This window comes from Coccinella septempunctata, chromosome 2 (assembly GCF_907165205.1).
Source record: "Coccinella septempunctata chromosome 2, icCocSept1.1, whole genome shotgun sequence".
Classification (NCBI taxonomy): Eukaryota; Metazoa; Arthropoda; class Insecta; order Coleoptera; family Coccinellidae; genus Coccinella; species Coccinella septempunctata.
Window position 1 is genome coordinate 385,541 of NC_058190.1, and position 25,305 is coordinate 410,845.

At 34.1% G+C, this 25,305-nt stretch overlaps 3 protein-coding genes across 5 annotated transcripts; 1 reads left to right on the plus strand and 2 right to left on the minus strand.

Annotated features, from left to right (window-relative positions):
* Nucleotides 1–2,242: 2,242 nt before the first annotated feature.
* Nucleotides 2,243–7,163, minus strand: LOC123308789 (THAP domain-containing protein 2-like). Of its 3 annotated transcripts, none has more exons than XM_044891632.1 (4): nucleotides 6,956–7,163; nucleotides 6,475–6,885; nucleotides 6,307–6,410; nucleotides 2,243–2,303 (listed from the first exon to the last, which is right to left on the minus strand). In XM_044891632.1, exons 1-3 carry the CDS (start codon nucleotides 7,018–7,020, stop codon nucleotides 6,362–6,364), a joined length of 525 nt encoding a protein of 174 aa, XP_044747567.1. In that variant the 5' UTR covers nucleotides 7,021–7,163; the 3' UTR covers nucleotides 2,243–2,303; nucleotides 6,307–6,361. The 3 variants fall into 3 exon arrangements, with proteins under 3 accessions (XP_044747567.1, XP_044747566.1, XP_044747565.1); XM_044891631.1 differs by having other exon boundaries at nucleotides 6,307–6,407; nucleotides 6,475–6,897; XM_044891630.1 differs by having other exon boundaries at nucleotides 6,475–6,897.
* Nucleotides 7,164–7,369: 206 nt separating this feature from the next.
* On the plus strand, nucleotides 7,370–11,783 carry LOC123308765 (zinc finger protein 808-like). The gene is made up of 3 exons (XM_044891587.1): nucleotides 7,370–7,590; nucleotides 8,053–9,659; nucleotides 9,824–11,783. The coding sequence occupies exons 1-2, from the start codon at nucleotides 7,532–7,534 to the stop codon at nucleotides 9,638–9,640; spliced, it is 1,647 nt and encodes a 548-aa protein (XP_044747522.1). The 5' UTR covers nucleotides 7,370–7,531; the 3' UTR covers nucleotides 9,641–9,659; nucleotides 9,824–11,783.
* A 2,752-nt stretch (nucleotides 11,784–14,535) lies between these two features.
* On the minus strand, nucleotides 14,536–21,817 carry LOC123308694 (single-strand selective monofunctional uracil DNA glycosylase-like). The gene is made up of 2 exons (XM_044891462.1): nucleotides 21,359–21,817; nucleotides 14,536–15,690 (listed from the first exon to the last, which is right to left on the minus strand). Exons 1-2 carry the CDS (start codon nucleotides 21,815–21,817, stop codon nucleotides 15,418–15,420), a joined length of 732 nt encoding a protein of 243 aa, XP_044747397.1. The 3' UTR covers nucleotides 14,536–15,417.
* Nucleotides 21,818–25,305: the final 3,488 nt, after the last annotated feature.

The following is a 25,305-nucleotide window of genomic DNA, read 5'->3' on the forward strand; positions in this document are numbered from 1 at the left end:
CAAAAATTGGCCTTCAAGAGATGTCATGATTCAAGGAATACAACACATGATCAACGAACCTTTGGTTTCAAGAGAAAAAATCTTACTTCCGCCCTTGCATATCAAGCTAGGCCTAATGAAGCAATTTGTGAAGGCTTTAAATCGAGATGGAAATTGTTTTGGGTATTTGTCACGTAAATTTCCTGGCATTAGCACGGAAAAACTAAAAGCTGGTATATTTGATAGTCCTCAAATAAGGCAACTTGTTAAAGATCCACAATTCACCACATCAATGAACGAGACTGAATCTAACGCTTGGAGTTCATTTGTTCGAGTAGTACAAAATTTTCTTGGCAATCATAAAGCAGAGAATTACGTAGAATTAGTGGAAACTATGCTTTCAAATTTTAATATTCTCGGCTGTAACATGAGTATAAAAGTTCACTACCTCCACAGCCACCTAGATCGTTTTCCAGAAATTTTAGGTGATTGTAGTGAAGAACAGGGGGAAAGATTCCATCAGGATATTAAAACTATGGAAGATCGTTATCAAGGACGATGGGATAGCCACATGATGGCGGACTACTGCTGGACCCTTCAGCGAGACTGCCCTAGTAAACTCCATTCTAGAAAATCGTATAAAAGAGAATTTTTATGTGATTAGTGACTAATATAATTATGTAAATTAAGTTTTTGCAATGAATACTTAAATCCATGTGTCTTTGTTTTTTTTAACTGTCAATAGTAATATTATATATTATAACAGTTATAACGTAAATTATATACACAATTTTTTTTAAAAATCTCAAAAACTAGATCTGATAGACAAAATCTGAGAACTTTTTTACATTCTGCATCCAAAAATTACTCAGGAACAGTTAAAAAATCGCAGGCACCAAAATGTGTGTTGGCCTGTGTTCTATAATGTTAAGCTGTATTCATTCTGAACTAATTATTCATTCGAAAATAGTTCTGATTAGTGATTTATCCGGTATACCGGAGTACCGAACCCGTTTTGAGTGGTAAGTTATATAGTTGTAGCTTTCTGCTCTTGCATTGTGAGCCATCAAACTACGTTTAGAGTTAGCCTTGTAGCCGGGACTTCTTGCTGTTCGGTTTAATTTCCGTAATGCTGCTAGTTCCACCGTCCTAGTAGCTTACGCGAAGGGTGACCAGGGCTGAGACCGAACTCTGAGAAAAGCAGTAGATAGGGTCCACAGGTAAGACAACACAACGTATATACTTTTGAATGGGAACCTCCGTTTCAATCTCCTATGCTATCTTAGTCCTATCGCTGCTGGTAGTACGATTCTAGCCGGCGTGCAAACTCGTTGGGATCAGAAACCAGAAGGGTGAACAAATGTACCGTTTTTCCTGACACTGTCCGGTCCTCCCTGCTGAAAATGCGCTTTCCTAGCTGACGTGCAAACCCGTTGAAAAAGAAAACAACTTTTCGCAATGCCGTATCTTTTTTCCCCGACTTGCCATTTTTAAGTCAATCTTAAATTAAGAAAACAACTCGACGGGGTGAAATAAAACGCAAACCTGGAATCCACAGAAAAAAAAAAGATTTATTTCATGATAGAAGCAGAAAACTCAACAAGAAATGGATGCATTATTTTGTGCATTTTGTTGTCAAAACTTCTGGTATCATTTTTTTCATCAAATCTTCTTTGTTTCCAGTTTAAAAATAGTCCAGGAAATGATAAAACTTGCATCTGGCCGTAACTAGTGATATCCTGATCCATTTTTTTTTTCATCGAAAGCCAAAACTCCTATTTTCTCCATTTCAGGCAAGCCACAACATCGAAAATACAATTGGAAAAATTAGCATGAATATACAGTGTAGAAGCCCACATCTGGAGGATTCTGATGGATGGCAATGGATAATTGTGTTTATCTCTCAAATAAGTATAAGCTCCCTTGCTCAACATTTTCAGAATGGCTTTGGATATAATATCTTTTTTCGTCCTTTTATTTTTTTTCTCTTTTGGAGTTGTTCAGTGCTAAAGACACTCTTATTCTCATATTCTCCTCGACCATTTTATAGTTTCTTCTGTTTTCCAACAAGATCTTTGCAATCCATCACATTTCGTTTTGAATTCCTATCGGATGCTTTTAGATTCCCATTCTTTTCAAGACTTTTGGATTGCTTTTCGGTAACTTTTGGGACATTGGATGTTATATTGTTTTCGCTGATTTGTGGAAGTTCTTCGTAAATGCGGCCTTTGGCATATTTCTTCCGTCGAATGTAAGGTTTTTATTACTGCTCGATGTATTGTAGTAATCAAGAAAAACTCCTAGCATCTTGTTCGTTTGTAAACCTGAAAAATATTTCACATCATTTTGAATTCCATCAAGCGAATTTCGAACAATTATGCAAAAAGGTTTGCATAATTACGATCCATTTTCCGAAGCAATGTAATGACGTCATGAACGGCGGAACAGTCATATATATTTCTATGGTCATACCAACCTTAGAACATAGATACATGGAATGGACATTCAGCGCTACGAATGAATTGTTTGTAGTACACACATTCGATGTTTCTCTGTCTAGCGAGACACTAAGGCAGTGGCGTTATTTTGAAAAATTTACATACTTCCTACCCATTCGCACTGAAAATTGATGTAACACTGATCTCCGAAACAAATGTCTCAATTGTGATTGGCTACACTAAGCAACTATCTCACTCCAGTCTTTGGAATGTTTATTTTCCATTCCATGTATCTATGTTCTACCAACAGTAACCACCTTGGAATTCGCACACAACCGAGCGATTTCTGACAGTTTATGTTTTCAACACTGTGCTACGTTGCCGGTGCACTGGCCATTCATTTCGAGCGTGTTGTTTTCGACAAAAAGTTAGATTTACTCTGCTAACAATTCAGCGAAGCCCCTCTCCGACATTTCTCTGACCATCTCAGGTGGCCTAATTGACCGAAGCAGCAGCCCCACTCTCAGTGTTTTTCAGAAGCGAAAAACTACACATTAACACATTTTCTTATCAATCACTTTGTTCACGTTGTTGAATTTACTTCTCATTAACCTCGATTATTGCAGTACTTCTCTATCATTTCATCTCATTTAACTAATTCTCTTTAAAGTCTTCTCGTTCAATGGATAATACTCCTTCTGACGAAAATGATGTATTTTTTATGAAATATCTTTGAAACATCACATTTTGAAATAATCATTTCAACCGTTTCCAAAAAAAAAAAATATTTCAAGTACTTAGGAAGTAAGAATAAAAATGGGTATTAAAAATTTAAAGCGTTTCGTTTCTATTGCACAAGGTTGCAACATCGACTGAAATATGCCTTGATAATAAAGGATAACAAATACACTATCTTGATAAGATAGACAAAGATGGCTGCCTATGGAGTCTGCGACGAACGAGGAAGGTCGTAAAATTTTATGGGATTTTCATGGCCGGTTGCTGTTGAGGCTCGCCAGAGAGTACGCGCTTTATTATGGCTGTAAATCAACAGCTTTTATTTGATAGACAAGCCATTGTTCTTTTTATTTTCTAGTAGGCGCTGTTGCCAAAAACCTCATATTTGAAGAATGATTTTGAATAGTTTCCGCGGTGCATTTGAAAAATTCGTGAATGAAACTCATAATTAGTCAGTTTAAACTTGCATATGCTGTGATAACCCAAATTGAGGAGAATTTCTCATTCGCACAAATCCGAGCGACTTCTGATAGTTTATGTTTTTAACACTGTGCCACGTTGCCGGTGCAATGGCGGTTTATTTCGATCGTTTTGTTTTCGTCGAAGGGTTAGATTAACTCTGTTAAATTCAGGGTAGCCCCTACCCGACCTTTCTCTGTCCTACGCTACTGACCATCTCAGGTGGCCACTTATAGTACCCCAATTCTGCGGTGCGCTAATTGACCGAAGCAGCAGCCCCACTGCTACACATTAACACATTTTCTTATCATTCTCTTTGTTCACGTTGTTGAATTTACTTCTCATTAACCTCGATTATTGTACGATTATTGTAGCAATTCTCTCATTTCGTTTAAGTAATTCCCTTCAAAGTTGTCTCGTTCAATTCTGGTGCTGACTTGTTCTTCTCAAAGGGTAATGTACTCTCAGTCTTCCCAAAATTATTAATTAATCCGTTTTACAGCTCATTTAACAGTTTTTTTCGAGTCACCTCAATCACGAATAAATATTTTATTATACAGGGTGTTTTCAAAGGTGAGGCTTTTTTTTTGACATCAAAATAAGTCGTTTAACCAAAAATTGTATATACCTATAAAATATCCAAGATGGCTGAGATACAACCTCTAGAACTTTGACAACTGGTTGACAGTCTCTTGTTATGGTATTCGTTCACACTCTCAGTTTGGTATGATCTACTCATTATACTTTGTACTCTGATGATACATTCTCATATTCATTCATCGTGCTCGATATACAGGGTGGGCAAATTTCGATGTTTTAGCACTGCAGCTTTTAAACCAGAGGAGATAGACAAAATCTGATACCCCATTCCCGTTCTCTTTTTTCTGAGAAACTTACAATAGTAGTAGTGATTTTTGGCCACTTTCTTTTGTTTTCGAGTTATAAGCAAAAATTGGAAAAATGGCGATTTCGAAATAAATTTATATCTCCGCTAATACTGATGATAAAGCTCTGAAATTGAAACATTATACAGGCACTTTTTTACGTAGAATCCAGTGGCGTGTTTGCCTTTTTAGCAGGATTTTTAATTACGAAGCTATTACCCAAAGTTATGTTTTTTTGAATGGGAACCCTAGTTTTCTGTGCGATTTTTTGAAAGCTTAATTTTTACTGATTTCAAAAATATATAACATCATATGGTTTGTATCAATATAAATAATAGAAAATGGTCAAAAACCTTTTTTCTCAATATTTCTATGGTTTCAACTTTTGACGAGCACAGAAAAATAGAGTTTCCTATAACAAAAGCAGTCTCCTTCCGGCAATGTCATTCTTTCTATGCATTTTACCAATTTTCACAAAATTTGAATCAAGATATATTTAATAAATTTTCATAATAATGAAAAGACTTATAGAAGGAGACAGTGGTAATCATACTATGCTATATGTTTCTGTGCTCATCAAAAGTAGAAACCATAGAAATGTTGAGAAAAAAGGTTTTTGACCATTTTCTATCATTTATATTGATACAAACCATATGATGCTATATATTTTTAAAATCAGTAAAAATTAAGCTTTCAAAAAATTTCACAGAAAACTAGTGTTCCCATTTAAAAAAACGTAACTTTGGGTAACAGCTTCGTAATTAAAAATCCTACTAAAAAGGTAAGCACGCCACTGAATTCTACTCAAAAAAGTGCCTGTATAATGTTTTAATTTCGGAGATCTATCATCAGTATTAGCGGAGATATAAATTTATTTCGAAATCGCCATTTTTCCAATTTTCGCTTATAACTCGAAAACAAAAGAAGGTGGCCAAAAAAGACTACTACTATTGTTAGTTTCTCAGAAAAAAGAGAACGAGAATGGGGCATCAGATTTCGTCTATCTCCACTGGTTTAAAAGCTGTAGTGCTAAAATATCGAAATTTGCCCACCCTGTACAGGTTAGTTTTCAGCTCTCAACACTTCTCTAAACCAACGATTGGTGGTTTCCCTCATTAGTACTCTCATTTTGTACATCTCATAATTTATCAAGTGTATTTTCCATTTTTCTGATGGACGTTCTAATCGTGCTAATTTAAATTTAATTTATAACTCAAAAACAAAAGAAAGTGGCCAAAAATGACTACTACAATTGTTAGTTTCTCAGAAAAAGAGAATGAGAATGGGGTATCAGATTTTGTGTATCTCCTCTGGTTTGAAAACTGTAGTGCTAAAACATCGAAATTTGCCCACCCTGTACAAGCCCATTTACATTTAGACCTTTATACATTGTACAAAGTTCATTTTCGACAAATTCACATGAAGATTCGTCATAAAAATATCAGCAGTAAATGCTAGGATTACTTGGGACAGTCTGGCAACTATGTTGTACTTTTACCTGGTGACGTCATTTCATTGCTTTGGACAATGGACTATTGTATAATAAATACAACTTCGTTGACCAAATTAAATGGAGAAAGTGAGTTAATTTCAATTCATTTATAGTATCTTATTTCCTAGATTAAAACGGTATATTAAATTTTTAAAACTTCAAGTCACGTTTCCATTGATGGAATAGCTTATTATAGAAACTTAGTTTGGTTATATCCCATCATTTAAACCGAATTAAAAATATTGTAAAGCAAAAAAGTGTTTTTTTGGACCTCAAGAATATACTGTTGAAGTGATGGTACAAGTCAAAGACTCACCCTGTATAACTATGAATTTACTCTTATCGAGATTGATGTCATTTTTGAATAGTGCTCAATATTCTTCTTCTTTTTTGATATCCAGCTGTTCATCAATTAGGCTGCTGAAACAATTTGAAATTGAATGATTCATCATTAAATTCATGTTGAATAGTTTTTGATCATCACCTTTTTGTAGACGATTCATCAAACGTAGAACATTCTATTTTCACTTGTGTGTGGCTAGTTGAAATGTCCAAGTCGGAAGTTGAACTTTTCATCCAATTGTCTGCAATATTCAACTCTGTCTTCACATTGTCTATTATTGGAAGATGCATATTGAGATTATTTTCCATCATAGATTCAGGTGGTTTAATTTCTTGACTTGAATCAAGGACTTGATTTTCTGTTTTAATTTTTGTTAAATGTCGAGTTGGCAAACTGCCATCCTTTAATATTCTTGTTCCGTAAATTAGGCCATAACGAAAACAGTCTTCCTCAAAGTGTATAGAACATAATGTTGTGTGTTTTCCAATGGAGATATTGCTCTTTCCCAAAATATCCAACCATTTCTGCCTCAATTCCTGCTTCAATGGGAATCTGTTACATTTGCTAATATTAATATATATTATAAATATGCGATGATCATGGTACTAGTAACCTCACTTACCTGTGAAAAGATCTTCGAGGAAATTTACCATTCCTCCATTTACACGAAAAACACGTATTTACCATATTTTGATTGCAGTAATAATTTTAATCGCTCTTTATCAAAAATATATCTATTCTGATCATAGATTCTGATCCAGTGTAAAAACCATAAAGTAGAGAAAGGAAAATGTCTCTGTGAAAAAATAAATCCAAAGACATAGAGAAGGGGTTCTTCTGTCTCTGTCCAAAGATTAACCTCTTTCTAGTCATAGAGAAAGGGCAGTCTCTGTCTCTGGCAGTGGCGTAACATAAAGAATTGATAAACTTAGAAAGAAGATGAGTTAAAATAACTTAAACTTTAGTGCGAAATCGGTGACTGTCTCATGAATAAGTCTCAGAAAGTGCTGCAGATACTTGCACAACTAAGAAGAGTTGGTGAAGAATAATAATAACGAAATTATTCGAATTTATTACACAGCCTAATTAATATTATTTGAGCTACGCCAATGCGCACCTAATGTCAAATCCATAGACAATCGTCAAATTGTGCAATATTTTGCAATTTTTCTGCGTTTTGGAGTAAAAATAATAAAAAATGGATGTGGGAAAAAGTTTTACTAATAATAAAGAATTGGTACATATTACTCGTGATGAGTAAGTATATATAATCATATTTATGACGCTCCTATTAACCTTCAGTAAACACTTAAAGGTCGTTTTGAGTTACATCAATTTATTCATATTCTTAGTAATTACATCACTCCGGCTAGCATTCCCTCTAAAATCCGGATAAAAGATTATAGGGATATAATCTTTGATACTGATTTTCCGTATAATCTTTGATCAGAATGACAGTAATTGGTAATCTGGGCTTTTGGGTATATACCCAATCTCAGGTAACAAGTTCAGAAAATTTACATCAAACTAATTTCAATTCATATCTTCCCCATTGAGATAGAGTCATATTTTCAGTTAAATATTTCTAATTTTTGGAATTGCAAAACAGGAATCGAGGAAAAGTAGACATGTCGCCTTAACGACCATTTTGAAACTCCAACCTTTCATTAGTTAATATATCATATCATGATTACTCACATGAAGTCTGATTTCTTTCAGAGTCAAGTTAGAAGACAAAATAGGAAAGGTCGACATTTTAGAACAATTTATAGACGAAGTGGTTCATGATAGAGAGGAATATATAATTCAAAATGAACAAAGATGTAAAAATGCCTTAGTTGAAGACGTCGATGCAAGTCAGTCACCTGCCTCTTTTACCAAAGAAATTAATCAAGTGTTAGATGCAAAGAGTATAATTGAGGAACACAAGTGTCATCTATGTGACTATGTTACGAGTAAAAAAGTGTACCTTCAGAGGCATGTCAAGCGTATTCATTTGGATGCTAAGAAACATAAATGTCACATTTGTGGATATGCTGCCACTTTGAAACAAAAACTTGATAGACACATAAAATCGGTTCATTTAAAAATTAAGAAATTCAAGTGTCATATGTGTGAATTCGCTACGAGTTTTAAAGTCACCCTGGACCATCACATAAAATCTATTCATTTGAAGATTAAAGACCAAGTGTGTCATCTCTGTGAATATGCTACGAGTAACAAGAAAAACCTCAGTCTGCACATAAAAACTATACATTTGAACATCAAGGAACACAAGTGCCATCTATGCGACTTTATGACGGGTAGAAAAAACACCCTCAAAAAGCACATCGATTATGTTCATTTGAATATTAAGAATTTCAAATGTCACTTATGTGAACATGCTACCGGTCAGAAGAAAGAACTCGAATCACACATAAAAACTGTTCATTTGCAAATTAGAGAATACGTTTGTCACTTATGTCAGTATGCTGCGAGTGAAAAACAATACCTCGACTTACACATAAAATCTGTTCATTTGAAAATTAAGGATCACAAGTGTCATCTTTGTGATTATGCTACCAGTAACAAAAACAGGCTTGCAAGCCACGTAAAAATTGTACATTTAAAAATTAAACAATACAATTGTCAACTATGCGATTACATGACAAGTACGAAAAGCGCCCTCAGAAGACATGTTGACAGTGCTCATTTGAATATTAAGGATCACAAGTGTCATCTTTGTGGAAATGAGATGAGTGACAAAAAAAACCTCGTAGAGCACATAAAAACTGTACATTTAAAAATTAAGGAACACAAGTGTCACATATGTGACTATGTGGCAAGTAGAAAAAGAGGCCTCAAAACTCATGTCGACTCTGTTCATTTAAATATTAAGAATCATAAATGTCAGTTATGCGAGTTTGCAGCGAATGAAAAACATAACCTCGAAGCACACGTAAAATCTGTTCATTTGAAAATTAAAGATCATAAGTGCAACCTTTGTGAATATGCTACGAGTGACAGAAGTAACCTTGACATGCACATAAAATGCGTTCATTTGAAAATTAAGGAACACAAGTGTCACCTGTGTGATTACATGACGAGTAGAAAAAACAGCCTCAAAAAGCACATCGACTGTATCCATTTGAATATTAAGAATCACCAATGTCACTTATGCGAATACGCTGCTAGTCAAAAAAAAGACCTCAAAGCGCACATAAAATCTGTTCATTTGAATATGAACAAGTGTCAACATTGTGAGTATGTTGCACGTAAAAGAGATGTCCTTCGAAAGCATGTCGAGCATGTTCATTGTGATCTTTAGAAACACAAAATTGATCTATGTGAGTATGCGACAAGCTAACAAAAATTAATTAAGACACAGATTTTAGGGGTGGCTTTTTACCCCTTGCACCAAATTGTCATCTGGCTCCCATAGAAGGTCTGCTCAGTTTCAATTCTGTCAATTTTTTGGTTTCTGACAAAAAAATTATTAATTTCTTCTCAGGTACCATCTTTAGAAAGCTGTTTCTAAGGAGAGGCTGCTAGAAAAAAATATTACACATACGTAAAACCGAAACTTTTATTTATTTGTAAATAAACAAAGTCCTTCCAGTTTGATGTATTTATTTAGATTTAAATATCTTTATTTATTTAGGTAATCCAGCTAAAAATCAACATGGTCGATTTTTACAATTTATTTTTCAATTATTAAAATTACATTTTTTTATTTATTTATTCCTTGACTTCGTGTGTCAAACTGTTGAAAGTTAATAAACTAGGGGGAAGTAGGACTTGTACTTTCAAGCTCTGTTCTGTTTTTTTTTTAATAAAAATAATTCTTGTTGCGTGTATTATATTTCCGTTGTGTTATGAACCCTTTAGAGCAAATTTTCACCCTTAAACATCTTTATGAATATAATTCATATTTCATTGATAAATTCGTGGTGAATTAATTGATTCAACTTCAGTCATTTCAAACAAAGATGAATTTGTCGATTTTGGTGATCAATCTTATGAAAACAATCCAAAACTAGTTCAGGGTATCCAAAATTGCTTGATTTTGGCTGTTTCTGGTACTTCTAGATTAGATAGGGAAAGTAGGCCAATAAAATTGATGAATAGAAGAATGTACTCAGAAAAATTTTTGTTTCATTTTGACAGCCCCAGAACCCCACCTTTAACGATCAAAATGAACCGATATTCCGTTTACGATGGATCATGAAAAGGAAATTATGTTAGAATATTTTATTCATCCCCCTATTTATTTTATCTTGCAATTTCTCTGACCGGTAAGTTAGAACTACTTAAGACCCAAACTTTCATTTATTTGTAAATAAACAAAGTCTTTCCAGTTTGATGTATTTATTTAGATTTAAATATCTTTATTTATTTAGGTAATCCAGCTAAAAATCAACATGGTCGATTTTCACAAATTATTTTTCAATTATTAAAATTACATTTGTTTATTTATTTATTCCTTGAGTTCGTGTGGCAAACTGTTGAAAGTTAATAAACAAGGAGGAAGTAGGTCTACGACTTTAAAGCTCTGTTCTGTTTTTTTTTCAATAAAAATAATGCTTGTTGCTTGTAATTTATTTCCGTTGTGTTGTGAACCCTTTAGGGCAAATTTTCACCCTTAAACATCTTTATGAATATAATTCATATTTCATTGATGAATTCGTGGTGAATTGATTGATTCAACTCCAGTAATTTCAAACAAAGATGAATTTGTCGATTTTGGTGATCAATCTTATAAAAACAATTTTTTCAAAACGAGTTAAGGCTATCCCAAATTGCTTGATTTTGGCTGTTACTGGTACTTCAAGATTAGATAGGGAAAGTGGGCCAATAAAATTGATGAATAGAAGAATGTACTCAGAAAAATCTGTTTCATTTTGACAGCCCTAGAACCCCACCTCCAACGATCAAAATGAACCGATATTCCGTTTACGATGGATCATGAAAAGGAAATTATGTTAGGATATTTTATTCATCTCCCTATTTATTTTATCTTCCAATTTCTCTGACCGGAAATTTTGAACTAATACTTCTACCGGAATGGAAATCTTTTGAATATTCTGAATAGAAAAAATTTTTTGTAATCTAAAATCCTTGTTAATAAGTCAGTTCATCCCTCCATGCACATGAGGCTGCTAGAAAAAAAAAAGTTACATATATGTAAGACCCAAACTTTTATTTATTTGTAAATAAACAAAGTCCTTCCACTTTGATGTATTTATTTAGATTTAAATATCTTTATTTATTTAGGTAATCCAGCTAAAAATCAACATGGTCGATTTTTACAATTTCTTTTTAAATTATTAAAATTACATTTGTTTATTTATTTATTCCTTGAGTTCGTGTGGCAAACTGTTGAAAGTTAATAAACTAGGAGGAAGTAGGTCTACGACTTTAAAGCTCTGTTCTGTTTTTTTTTCAATAAAAATAATGCTTGTTGCTTGTAATTTATTTCCGTTGTGTTGTGAACCCTTTAGGGCAAATTTTCACCCTTAAACATCTTTATGAATATAATTCATATTTCATTGATGAATTGATTGATTCAACTCCAGTAATTTCAAACAAAGATGAATTTGTCGATTTTGGTGATCAATCTTATAAAAACAATTTTTTCAAAACGAGTTAAGGGTATCCCAAATTGCTTGATTTTGGCTGTTACTGGTACTTCTAGATTAGATAGGGAAAGTGGGCCAATAAAATTGATGAATAGAAGAATGTACTCAGAAAAATCTGTTTCATTTTGACAGCCCTAGAACCCCACCTCCAACGATCAAAATGAACCGATATTCCGTTTACGATGGATCATGAAAAGGAAATTATGTTAGGATATTTTATTCATCTCCCTATTTATTTTATCTTCCAATTTCTCTGACAGGAAATTTTGAACTAATACTTCTACCGGAATGGAAATCTTTTAAATATTCTGAATAGAAAAAATTTTTTGTAATCTAAAATCCTTGTTAAGAAGTCAGTTCATCCCTCCTTGCACATGAGGCTGCTAGAAAAAAAAAATACGCATATGTAAGACCCAAATTTTTATTTTTATTTGTAAATAAACGAAGTCCTTCCAGTTTGATGTATTTAGATTTAAATATCTTGTTTTATTTATTTAGGTAACGCAGCTAAAAATCAACATGGTCGATTTTTACAATTTCTTTTTAAATTATTATATTACATTTGTGTATTTATTTATAACTTGACTTCGTGTGGCAAACTAGATCTAGGACTTTCAAGCTCTGTTCTGTTCTTTTTTTTTTAATAAATATAATTCTTGTTGCTTGTATTTTATTTTCGTTGTGTTATGAACCCTTTAGAGCAAATTTTTACTTTTAAATTGTTTCTTCTCAAGTCATAGTGATTCACCGGGATGGCCATACTCAAACATATCTATTCTATAAATAGACAGCTATTGGCCCCTTCCTTAAATCAGAAACCATGGGCCCTGGCTGTGCCTTGTTCCAAATCTGTAACGTTTGAGGCCATTTTCACCATTGTCTGCTAGTAAAAGTCTTGGTTCTGGCTATGGGGGGTAGAGGGGAGGAGAACAGATTTGTGTTACGAAAAGTGAATAGGCCAGGTGGCGCTGTGGAGCAATACAAAATGACGTAATGACAGAGACGCATTGTGCTGACGCCCTTTTCAAATATAAGATAATATATCGAACATCTTCATGAATATAATTCATATTTCATTGATAAATTCGTGGTGAATTAATTTATTCAACTTCAGTAATTTCAAACAAAGATGAATTTGACGATTTTGGTGATCAATCTTATAAAAGCAATCCATCCAAAACGAGTATGTTCAGGGTATCCCAAATTGCTTGATTTTGGCTGTTTCTGGTACTTCTAGATTAGATAGGGGAAGTCGGTCAATAAAATTGATGAATAGAAAAATGTATCAGATGTACTCAGAAGAATTTTGACAGCCCTAGAACCCCACCTCTAACGATCAAAATGAACCGATATTCCGTTTACGATGGATCATGCATTTCAGCATGAAAAGGAAATTTTATTAGGATATTTTATTCATCTCCCTATTTATTTTACCTTTCAATTTCTCTGACCGGTAATTTTGAACTAATACTTCTCCCGGAATGAAAATCCTTTAAATATTCCTCATAGAAAAAAAAATTTGTAATCTAATTCTTGTAAAGAAGTCAGTTTATCTCTCCTTGCACATGAGGCTGCTAGAACATTTTTTTTATATATCTAAGACCCAAACTTTTATTTATTTGTAAATAAACAAAGTCCTTCCACTTTGATGAATTTTTTAGATTTAAATATCTTTATTTATTCAGGTAACACAGCTAAAAATCAACGTGGTCGATTTTTACAATTTCTTTTTCAATTATTAAAATTACATTTGTTCATTTATTTATTCCTTGACTTCGTGTGGCAAACTGTTGAAAGTTAATAAACTAGGGGGAAGTAGGTCTAGTACTTTCAAGCTCTGTTCTGTTTTTTTTTTCAATAAAAATAATTCTTGTTGCTTGTATTTTATTTCCGTTGTGTTGTGAACTCTCTAGAGCAAATTTTCACCATTAAACATCTTTATGAATATAATTCATATTTCATCGATAAATTCGTGGTGAATTAATTGATCCAACTTCAGTAATTTCAAACAAAGATGAATTTGTCGATTTTGGTGATCAATCTTATGAAAACAATCCAAAACGAGTTCAGGGTATCCAGAATTGCTTGATTTTGGCTGTTTCTGGTACTTCTAGATTAGATAGGGAAAGTAAGCCAATAAAATTGATGAATATAGAAGAATGTATCAGATGTACTCAGAAAAATGTTGACAGCCCTAGAACCCCACCTCTAACGATGGATCATGCATTGATGGAAATCCTTCAAATATTCTGAATAGAAAAAAAATCCAGTCCATCCCTCCTTGCATATAGCTCATTATTCGCTTGGGCATAGGTACTATTCTGAATAAGGGAAAATATTAGCAGACTGCAGCATCGACATAACTGGATGGCCGGGAATATGAATTGGATTGATTTTTTTCGCTTATAATTTTTTTGTAAATCTATTTGTTGGTAAAAGATGGATCCACCGAAAAGGCAGACCGCTGGGCTTACTAGTTATCGACTACTACATCGGTATTTCAGATATCAAGAACTCCTTAGGGATCCCCTAAGTAACAAAAATTCCTTTTTAACATGCAGAACTACAAATAAATGGTTAGACGTTGACGTTAAAATTTATATTGAATATTGTTGCATACACAGGTAACAGTTTCATATAATAAATCTATATTTTTTCCCATAAAAAACCCCTTATAAAACAAATTATGAAAAATTCCTAGTACAGTGGAGCGATGTTAAGAACTTTGCTGAACGGACTGAAAGTCCGTTTAACCGGAACAACATAAATAATTTGTATGTATCAAATTGTTAATGAACATATGATCTTTCGACTTTCTGCAGTAACTGGAATTTTTTTGTCGATGTGAAAAAATCATATTGAAGAAATGTTTTTGAATTCAAGTTTTCAATTCAATCGGATCAGTTTTTCAAATTTCCACTGTCCTTCATAGCTAGTTCAGATAATCATCGTTCTACTATATCAATAAAACAATTCATTAGTGATCAGAATATAATAACATAATATACACTTAGAAAAGAATAATTTTTTTTTCTCTTACTTTAACTTTTGAAGGAGAAGCATTAGGATTGACACCTTGATAAAAAAAAATTCAGTAAATCCATGGCTGCAGAGCTTTCTTTGAAGACTCTTTCCACCAAACCTATTAACATATACATGGTTCCACAGTTACTTATATATTATTGATCTCTTGGAAACAAACAGATGGATTGCAATTCTTATAATTTTTCAATAAGCAGAAACGTCATCTATGCAGTTTCATCAACTGCATTACGGCCCACAGTTATAGTCTTGCTTCGGTGAACAAAAAGAAAACCAACTGAGGCTTCCTCTGTGGCTGCAGAGCAAGCATGATTTGGAACATAGAAAGCTTTTTCCAGATAATATAATATTCAAAAGGGGTCACGCATGATGTGCAAGTTGGCTGAAATTGCTTCAATTAATTTTATTTCTTTTGGATAATGGTTTAATTTGCTCTGTTTCCAAAGTACTGCGTTAAATTATTGTTTTCAATAATTCTTCCCGCTTCTTCTAGCCATTTCTGCCTAGAAAGACCGGTTTTGGGACTTGGATGTGGCATATACAATACTTTAATATTCTGTTCGTTATTTTCGAGAACTTTGTTTGCCCTTTCTTCTGGATAACGTCCAATTCCAACTACAATGTTTGGTTCTAGGAGGTCTATGATCTTCTTCAGTGTTTCATCACAAACTTTTTGCAGGGAATCCTTGAGGTGGGACTGCAAAGAACGTTAAAGATAAATATCTGCAACCATGAATCCACCATTAAAAAAACTTTTCTTGGGATACCAGATTTTTCATGTTCATAAATTGATTTAAAATTTCTCATATATTATCGTTGAATTTAGATTTTATTGAGTTTTAGATCCAAGTTTCGGTTCTTATAAAGATGTAAATAGGTTATTTATGATGTATAGATAGCAGATTGTTTTTGGATAGAGTAAAATATCCTCAGACCAATAAAAAACAAAAAAATGTTTTTTATTGATCTGATATGTCAGACGTTGAGAGACACTTTTCAATTTAAAAGAGTTTCGTTATTGATACAAAGAAGCGAAATATAGATTACAAAACAATTAATATATCATTCATGAAGGAGTCGATTATAATTAAGGCTACATTGAACGCCCCTGACAACACGAGTCAGCTTGAAAAAAAAATGAATATTCTGAACATCAGTTCTACCAGCATAGCTTCAAATTCCATTATTTTATGATGGAACTTTGGATGTAAAGGTACGAATGAATCAAATGATTATAATTATGTTTTTTAATAACATTCGCCGTTTTATAATCGGGTTGATAAAGAAAACATACATCTTGCGCCAAGATACCTTCCACTCAGCTTTAGCATCCAGTTAGCAAAAATTAGAGATACAGAAGTGTTATACAAACTAGGCTTTATGCGAAGGCGGTGAGCGAGACGGCACAGAAACGCGGCGGTTCACCTCTGAGAGCTTTCTGTTCACCCAGGGTTTCCGCACCAGCGGTGATTCGTACTCACATTAGAAGTGGACACTGACAATTTAGGAAAAAAAGGAACGGCAGTTCACCCTTGAGTGCGTTCTGTTTCCCCCGGGTTTTCACACCAGCAATATAGAAATGTAGGGTTAGAAAGTACTGGCAAGTCTACTCAAAAAGGGGTCTTGAGGATCGAGAGAGCCAGTCCGAACTGTAGGTAACTTGGAGGTGACAATCGGCCACTGTCGGGAACTTAAGGCACAGATTACAGAGTAGACTTAAGGGTAACTCTCACTGTCCGCCATAAAGTAAGTAGGTCTGTTCTGTGCTGTCCGCTTGGATCCGGTAATAGAGAGTTGAAGTGCAGCCATGAACGTAAACGTTAACGTTATAATTGACATCTACGCATGCTCATTCGTCCGTTTTTAACGTTAACGTTAGCGTCAGCTTTACGGCCTACGTAAACTAGCGGTCACCCACGTATACCTTAAACATCGACGTACGTTAACCGAACGTTAAACGAGTAGCACCGATGACTTGCGAATGGCCGAATTTTGATTGTTAAATGCAATTCTCGATAACCTCAAACTGTCATTGTTTACATTTCCTGTGTATTTTCTCATAATGAACGAAAATTATAGGAAATCAGCAGTGATTTGAATGTTATCAAAAGGATTAAGTTAAATTACGTTGTTATCAGATTATATTCAGTACATAAGGAAATGGCTGAATCTACACTGCAATTCTCATGTCTCTAACACTTGAACATTTCATTGATAATAAAATACTTCCAAGCTGAAAATTCTCTTTATTAGGCATATAAATCATTAGAACATCAATATTCCAAATGTTATTCCAGCTGTCGAAGCTCAATATTAGATAAAAGAGAGTTCACGCGAAACGAAAGCAAAATCAAATTGATAGGTTATGTTTAACGTCTGACGTTTCATGATGGCAGCACTTCAACTCAAATTTCATTACAACACGTAAACGTTATATTTGACGTTATTTGTCACGTTAACGTTTACGTTCAGGCTAACGTTCTGTGCGCACTTCAACTCTCTAATGGGGGTGATGAAAGCTTCGTTCACAGAATCGCAAGGGATTTTGTTCCTCTTCTTCTAGAAGCTCGGTGATGTTAGGAAGAATAACACGTGCATAATACATTATTATCATAGACATAGAGACATGGACTGAGCAATGCCAGCATGAAATTGGCTATTTATTAGAAAGAGAGAATAGCTCGTCGGGACATACCTTTCTCTTTTTTGTTCACATAGAGGTGAGTGTAGACCAATCAAAATTCTAGAAAAAGACAACTGCATTCCCGACGTGTTTTTCTCTCTGTCACTTTTTTTGACCGTATTTCATGCATAGATATAAAGGGAAGGCACAGTCCATGTCTCTATGTCTATGATTATTATTGATCAATTGTAGTGGACTTCTTTTTTTTTATATTGACATAACGACTGCCCTCTAGTGGACTTTATCAAAGACCACCAGTAAGAAATGAAAGGTTAGATAAGGTTTTCTGTACTAGCTGTTGAATTGAAAGGGGAGATGGCGCAAGCGTTAAGAACCCTCTGGAAGACGCTCTTTTTCAAGTAGGTACTTGAGATCGAAAAGGCAAGAAATTCCTAATGAAGAAGGGATTCATTAAGCGTCCTTTCTTGAAACGAGTTAAACCGGTTTTTCCTGTTAGTTAGTTTTTTTTTCTGGAGTGAATTTTTGAGTAAGACAAAGCTTGTTTTTTTCTTTATTTTGTTCAGTGAATTCCAGACGTAAGTTACCACACATTTCATTATAACCGTTTCTTATTTTATTAATTTGAAGGTTTTGGGTACTTGATGCATCATATTAGTTTTCATTGTTAAAGTATTTCGTTAATTACTCGAGGGCCAATTCTGTCCGTCTCTATTTTATGTGCTTCACACACAATATAACTCATTTTCTTTATTGTGGATAATAACGTACTTTCTGAGTTTTTCTTCCTTTGAACACGTCATAGGGACGCCAGACGCCATTTTGTACGCTACCCCTTTTTGCTTCCAACTCTATTCCATTTATGATTTGAGGGCTAGTTATTATAATAAACTTGTTTCATGGTGGATGCGCTTGTGTTATGTAATGTTCATAGTATTAATTTCTTAATTTCTACATATTTTTTAGTGCTTATTTTATGAATACTTGTAAATGTCACTGAAGCGTCCCCAAGCCAAGCCAATGATTCGATTACTTAGGTACGACCAACAGGGTAAATACTGTAATTGCATTAAGGACTCTCAATTATCATTTTTCCTTTTCTTTTATTATTATTATTTTTCTCTTCACTGGTGGAGTTGGTCAATACCGGGCATATTTGAACGTGATAGCCAAGAGCGGAAATAATTCATATTTGTGTTACGGTACAAACATACAACTTTTATGGATTTTGCCCTTCCTAGTATCCTGTAGGCCGGATACCCTTGTATCTGCGCCGATTTCTGAGGCCGGATGCCCTTGCAGCTGCGTCTCTCTCCCCTGAGGCCGGGTACCATTGTAACTGCGTCTCCAACCCTTTAGGCTGGATGCCCTTGCATCTGAGTCTAATCCTTCCCACAACCCCCTGACTGAACCCTACCCAATTCAGAACTGTTGTATGCTGTAACGTAACCCATCTCACTGAAGTATCGGTTAAGAGTCATCATTAAGGAGCTGATAGCTGCAGATGTAACTGATTCCACCAAGTGTGCATTTCACGTGAGATTTTCTCTAGCCAGTTGAACCTGTTGCCGTAGCTACGTAAAGTCATACCTGTGTAGTAGATTATGTAGTTTTTGCTGTTCTAAGGGGAGGTTTTCTCGCAGCTCTTTTTCCTCCCCTCTGCTGCGCCCTAGAGCTATGACATTGGAAATCGTCTCCAATGAAACCCGAAATAAACGTTTCTTGTTTGGGTTTAAATATGTTGTTATCTTTCGAATCTCCCAACCTCCCGTCAATTTTTCTATTAGCAATCAGGGTAAGTACTTTGGGTTGCCTACGTAATGTGGAGTCCTACCACAACCAGACGATCACGATTTTTGGCCATAGAGTAGTAAGGTGTCTTTAAAGTGATGTCATTCGTAAGTATCTTCGAAGTAAAAAGAATTCTACAAGCATCCCTGACCAGCGCAAGGTAATTTAAGGCCAGGACAGTACACAATGCCGAACACAGCCTGTACATATATTGGTTACAAATAATGATGGACCCATAAAATATAGGTATATAGGCACCTTGATTGTATGCACATTTCCCAATAAATCACTCTGTGTACATACAGGGTGAGTCTTTGACTCGTACGAATATTTCAACAGTAGATTCTTGAGGTCAAAAGAAACACTTTTTTCCGAATCGGCTCGGTTCGAAAGAAACAGGCTGTTGAAAAATCATATAAACTGTTATTTTGAGTTCTGTCTCACAGACGGTTTTATCGAATGAAACGAATTCGGAATATAGTTCTCCATTTATTTGATTAATCTTTTTCCAACACAAGATATCACCCACGTCTTCCAGTTTTCTCATTATGACCATTATAACGTTCCATAAAAATATAAAAAATTCAAAGAACCCAACTCTTGAAACTAATTTGGACGCTATCTAATGAATATTTGAACGTTTTGTTAAATAAAAGTATACCTCATATTTTCACTTACAATGCGTCGGTTTCGAGTAATTTGATGTTCAAAAATTACAGAGTACCTGTGAAATTTGAAAAATTGGGTACTTTGGCTGAATACAACTCTGTTTAAAAGATAGACAGATGTGTAGATTTAGCTTGTTATTCTGAAGGTAATTTTGATTCTCCCATAGTTTATTATGAAAACTTGGCTATATCCTTTAATCAGGGCCAAATCGAAAAAAATGGTATTGGAAAAATCAGTTTCTTTCCACCTCAAGAATCTACTATTAACATATTTGTTATGAAATATAATATAGGTTGTCCCACTTGAAGTACCAAAGTTTGGTGGTGAAATACCACCGAGCTGAAAATATTTCGGTTGAATAGATCCTGACTATTCATTATGATCCACGAATTTTAAGGAAAAAAATCTCATTCGGTTCAGTAGATTGGACAGTTTGCGAGAATCACCCTCTATAAAGGTATGTACTTTGTTGAACTGGTCTATCAAAACCAAAGTTACACGATGAAATAAAAGATTACGAGGCTATGCTATGTGGTGGCTGAATTTTCTCTACACTCATGAAACATTTCTTGCTGTATGCATATCAATAATTTTCTGGTCCCGAATGGATATACAGGGTGTCCCAAAACTAGTTATTCAAACGTCACACCATGATAGAGTAGACCAAAAATACTATTGAATGACACCAACATTTTAGTTCAGCAAAAATGTTCCGTTTCCGAAATAATTAGAATTTTATGAAAATACCTAAAATTGCCGATTTTCGAACTATTTTTTGCAATCACAGGGCCAGTTTGTGATGAAAGATACCGATTTTAGATCGTATTAATCCTAGATTGTTGTACTATCACCCCTAATTAAAATTATTCTAAGTAGTTAATCGAAAACTTCAGTAAATGTAAATTAAAACAATTGTTTTTTCTACAAAATTTGTATTACTCAGAATAAAGCCCCTGTATAGGGGTGATAGTATGGGCGAAAAACGCTGTCCTTAATCATAAATTGTGATTAAAAAAATAGTTCGAAAATCGGTAATTTTAGGTTTGGTTATTTTTGGAAACGGTACATTTTCGCTGAAGTAATGTTGGTGTCATTCAATAGTATTCGGTCTACTCTATCGTGGTGTGTCGTTTGATTCACTAGTTTTAGGACACCCTGCGTATGTAATATGAATGATGCGATAGCTGCTATCGCATTTTTTGATCTTCTTATCGATTACAAATCAGCAAAAAATTAATAATCTTATTGAAAGTTGCCAATATACCTGTTTAGGAAGAACAGCCTTTCCGTTTTCATCCATGAATGCTAGAGGACAATAATTATACAGAAAACATTTTCCAAAAAAATCTTCGGGCTTTCTACAATACTTTTTGATTAATTCCCAGAATCGTTCACCACTTTCTTCTTTTTCAGTACAATTGAATCCACGAACTGGTCGCTTCGGACATACATTATCGGGCTGACCCACCTTGCCACTTATTCGCAACCAATCTCGTACCACACTGACTTCACCAAATGGAATACCTGTCTGACACATGCCCCTTGCACCTGGATTGATACCCACAAATAATACTTCTTTTTCATTATTGCAGAACTTTCTCAAGTATCTTTCCCATGGTTCCCTAGCATATACAGTAGGGTTATAAACGTAACGTATTGGTTTTTTTAATAATGATTCGTTCTGGTCTTTGTAAATTTGAATTATATCCCCCGAAACTGGCATTGTGATTTTTTCAGTACCAAATATTTTCACTTTCACTATCTCAAATCAAGCTTGTACTGCTAGCTCGGATCAGAGCCGTCTTTATATGTGCTAGCCGGATGCATTCATTGCCAAAGATTATCTCTTACATTTGTTCATTGCATTTCCTAATAATCTAATCTTATCAGTGTGTAAACAACAAAAAACTTTTTTGCTTTTATTTTATTTACCCGTCTATAAAAAATTGGGAATTACCCAGTTTCGATAAATATCGGCGTTGATTGAAGTATTAGTAATACTTCAATCAAAGATAAGGTATCTATTGAAATTCAACATGGGAGGACTCTGCATCTTCTGAAACTCTTTAGGGTTTACACTCCCAGTCTCTGAAACGAATAAATCAATTGAGAAATTGAAATGATCGATTTGCCGATTTGTCGGTAGCAAATCAGATGGAAAAAATTGTTAACTGACAATGAACACGGAAAAATGGAACTTCGTAAAAAATTGCAAATTCGATTGATTTTGTTTCAGAGACTGAGAGTGAGAACCCCAAAGAGTTACAGAAAAAGATAGAGGTCATTTCAAGGATATAAAATTGATGGGGAGAGAGAGCATACACTATAGTTTTCAAGCAAGTACCGAAAGTACTTGTTTCATATTTCAGGTCCATTTTTCCTCTTAGATGTGGGAAAAAGTGAGGGCGATGTATCATATATTTCTGAAACAGCAAAAAAATGGCGATTCTTCTAAGTCATGTCAAACTACTGTTTTCATAAGAAAAAACATAACTTTATGTTATAGCTCAGCAAATAAACCTGTAGGAAAAAATCATAGTACGCCACTGGATAGCTATCAAAAGAGTGCCTGCATTACGTTTTCATTTCAACATCCTAGCACAAACAGAAACGGAGATAATGACCAATGTTGAAATCGCCCAAATTTCAATTTTGGCCTTTAACTCAAAAACAAAAGAAGATAGAGGAATGCAGTCGATGGCATTATGGAAAACCACTCTTATTTCCGTCAGATGATTTGTATGAAATCTCCAGAATTATGAATCCTCAGCAGTTATTCGTATTGAAAATCTTATCCGCCATAAATTCGAGAAAAATCCAGATTCGAACAACAGAATATTCTTATGAAACAAGGAATAAGATGAACAAATGCTTCACACCAAGAGCAGAAAAACGTATTGGCCAAAGAAGTTTCACTTACCTAGCTCCACGTCTTTACTCTAGAGTTCCCAAGGAGTTGAAAGAAATAATAAATTCCAAAACATACAAAATGGAATTAAGGAACTGGATAATTGAAAAGGGAAGAAAATATTTCCATTCCATTATCAACCCGCAATGAAGAATCTCTACAAAAAACCCTGATTTCGAATCGTTCCTGGACTTATTTGTTTTTTCCCCATATTTCGGGGATCTCCACTTAATGCTGGTTCCAGATCATTTCGAGGATCTCCATGTATAGCATGCGTATAACTGTCACTTGGATGAACTCATTTTGTTTTATTTTTACCTTGATAAATTCTGTCATTCTATTATGGTATAGTGGATCCTAGATGTAACTTGTTCTCTGTCACATTGGAATTTTTACATTAAGTTGGAATAATGGCTGTTGTTATTTTGTAATGTATTCTTTTGAAAATCACGTACAGGCTCACGTAACAGAATAAACTATTATCATTATTAGTTTCTCGAGAAATGACGACATAAATGGTACATTCATTTTCCTCTATCTCGTTGGGTTAAAAAGTTGTAGTTCAGGTGTCACCAATTTTGCCCACCCTGTACATTCTCGAGGGCGGTGAAATTTTTCCTATTTTAAAGCCACGGACTCGAGAATAACGGAAAAAATATAATTTGACAGTTTCACCAAGCCGAAACAATACAAATTGGTCACAAAAATCGTTTTTTTGAATTATATCCTCTCCTGGGCTTCAAATTGTTTTCGCATTCATAATAAATGTTGTAGAGCATAACATTTTCTACAAATTTTGTCCGAAGAAATTTTGTCTACTTTCGAACGTTTTTGAGATATATGGCGATGAATGTACAGGTGGGCAAATTTCGATGTTTTAGCACTACAGTTTTTAAACCAGAGGAGATACACAAAATCTGATACCCCATTCTCGTTCTCTTTTTCTGAGAAACTAACAATAGTAGTAGTCATTTTTGGCCACTTTCTTTTGTTTTCGAGTTATAAGCAAAAATTAGAAAAATGGCGATATTGAATTAAATTTATATCTCCGCTGATACTGACGGTAGAGCTCTGAAATTGAAACATTATACAGGCACTTTTTTACGTAGAATCCAGTGGCGTGCTCGCCTTTTCAGCAGGATTTTTAATTACGAAGCTATGACCCAAAGTTATGTTTTTTCAAATGGGAACACTAGTGTTCTGTGCAATTTTTTGAAAGCTTAATTTTTACTGATTTCAAAAATATATAACATCATATGGTTTGTATCAATATAAATGATAGAAAATGGTCAAAAACCTTTTTTCTCAATATTTCTATGGTTTCAACTTTTGATGAGCACAGAATAATAGCATCGTATGATTACCACTGTCTCCTTCTATGAGTCCTTTCATTATTATGAAAATTTATGAAATATATCTTGATTCAAATTTTGTGAAAATTGGTAAAAAGCATAGAAAGAATGACATTGCCGGAAGGAGACCGCTTTTGTTATAGGAAACTCTATTTTTCTGTGTTCTTCAAAAGTTGAAACCATAGAAATATTGAGAAAAAAGGTTTTTGACCATTTTCTATTATTTATATTGATACAAACCATATGATGTTATATATTTTTGAAATCAGTGAAAATTAAGCTTTCAAAAAACTGCACAGAAAACTAGTGTTCCCATTTAAAAAAACATAACTTTGGGTAATAGCTTCGTAATTAAAAATCCTGCTAAAAAGGCAAGCACGCCACTGGATTCTACGTAAAAAAGTGCCTGTATAATGTTTCAATTTCAGAGCTCTATCATCAGTATTAGCGGAGATATAAAATTATTTCGATATCGCCATTTTTCCAATTTTTGCTTATAATTCGAAAACAAAAGAAAGTGGCCAAAAATCACTACTGGTACCTATTGTAAGTTTCTCATAAAAAGAGAACGAGAATCGGGTATCAGATTTTGTCTATCTCCACTGGTTTAAAAGCTGTAGTGCTAAAACATCGAAATTTACCCAACCTGTACATTAGACTGGATTTCTATTATTTTCATGTTCAAAAACATATTTGAAGATTACATAACCCAAGACACCGATTAACTATAATATATGAAAAAGGATGTTTTTACACGTGCATAACTGTTTTCAACGCACTGCCAGCGGAATTACAACAAGTGAAGTACTTCAGAAGCTTCGAAAGCAAAATACATGATTTTCTGATTAGATTAGAACATTATACAATACAGGAATATTTAGAAAGGAGACGATAGATCCAATTCAATAATCTCATTATTTTCTTTAAAATTGACAGTTCCATATTTAGCAT

Excerpts from the sequence above, each read along its gene's own strand:
- LOC123308694 (XM_044891462.1), bottom strand. The coding sequence starts at position 21,817 with ATGCCAGTTTCGGGGGATATAATTCAAATTTACAAAGACCAGAACGAA. Across the intron at positions 15,691-21,358 it reads AGGCTGTTCTTCCTAAACAG|TCCCACCTCAAGGATTCCCT; the intron begins GTATATTGGCAA and ends CGTTCTTTGCAG.
- LOC123308789 (XM_044891630.1), bottom strand. The coding sequence starts at position 7,020 with ATGGTAAATACGTGTTTTTCGTGTAAATGGAGGAATGGTAAATTTCCT. Across the intron at positions 6,898-6,955 it reads CCTCGAAGATCTTTTCACAG|CAAATGTAACAGATTCCCAT; the intron begins GTAAGTGAGGTT and ends TATTAATATTAG. Across the intron at positions 6,411-6,474 it reads GATGAATCGTCTACAAAAAG|CAGCCTAATTGATGAACAGC; the intron begins GTGATGATCAAA and ends AAATTGTTTCAG.
- LOC123308765 (XM_044891587.1), top strand. The coding sequence starts at position 7,532 with ATGGATGTGGGAAAAAGTTTTACTAATAATAAAGAATTGGTACATATT. Across the intron at positions 7,591-8,052 it reads GTACATATTACTCGTGATGA|AGTCAAGTTAGAAGACAAAA; the intron begins GTAAGTATATAT and ends GATTTCTTTCAG.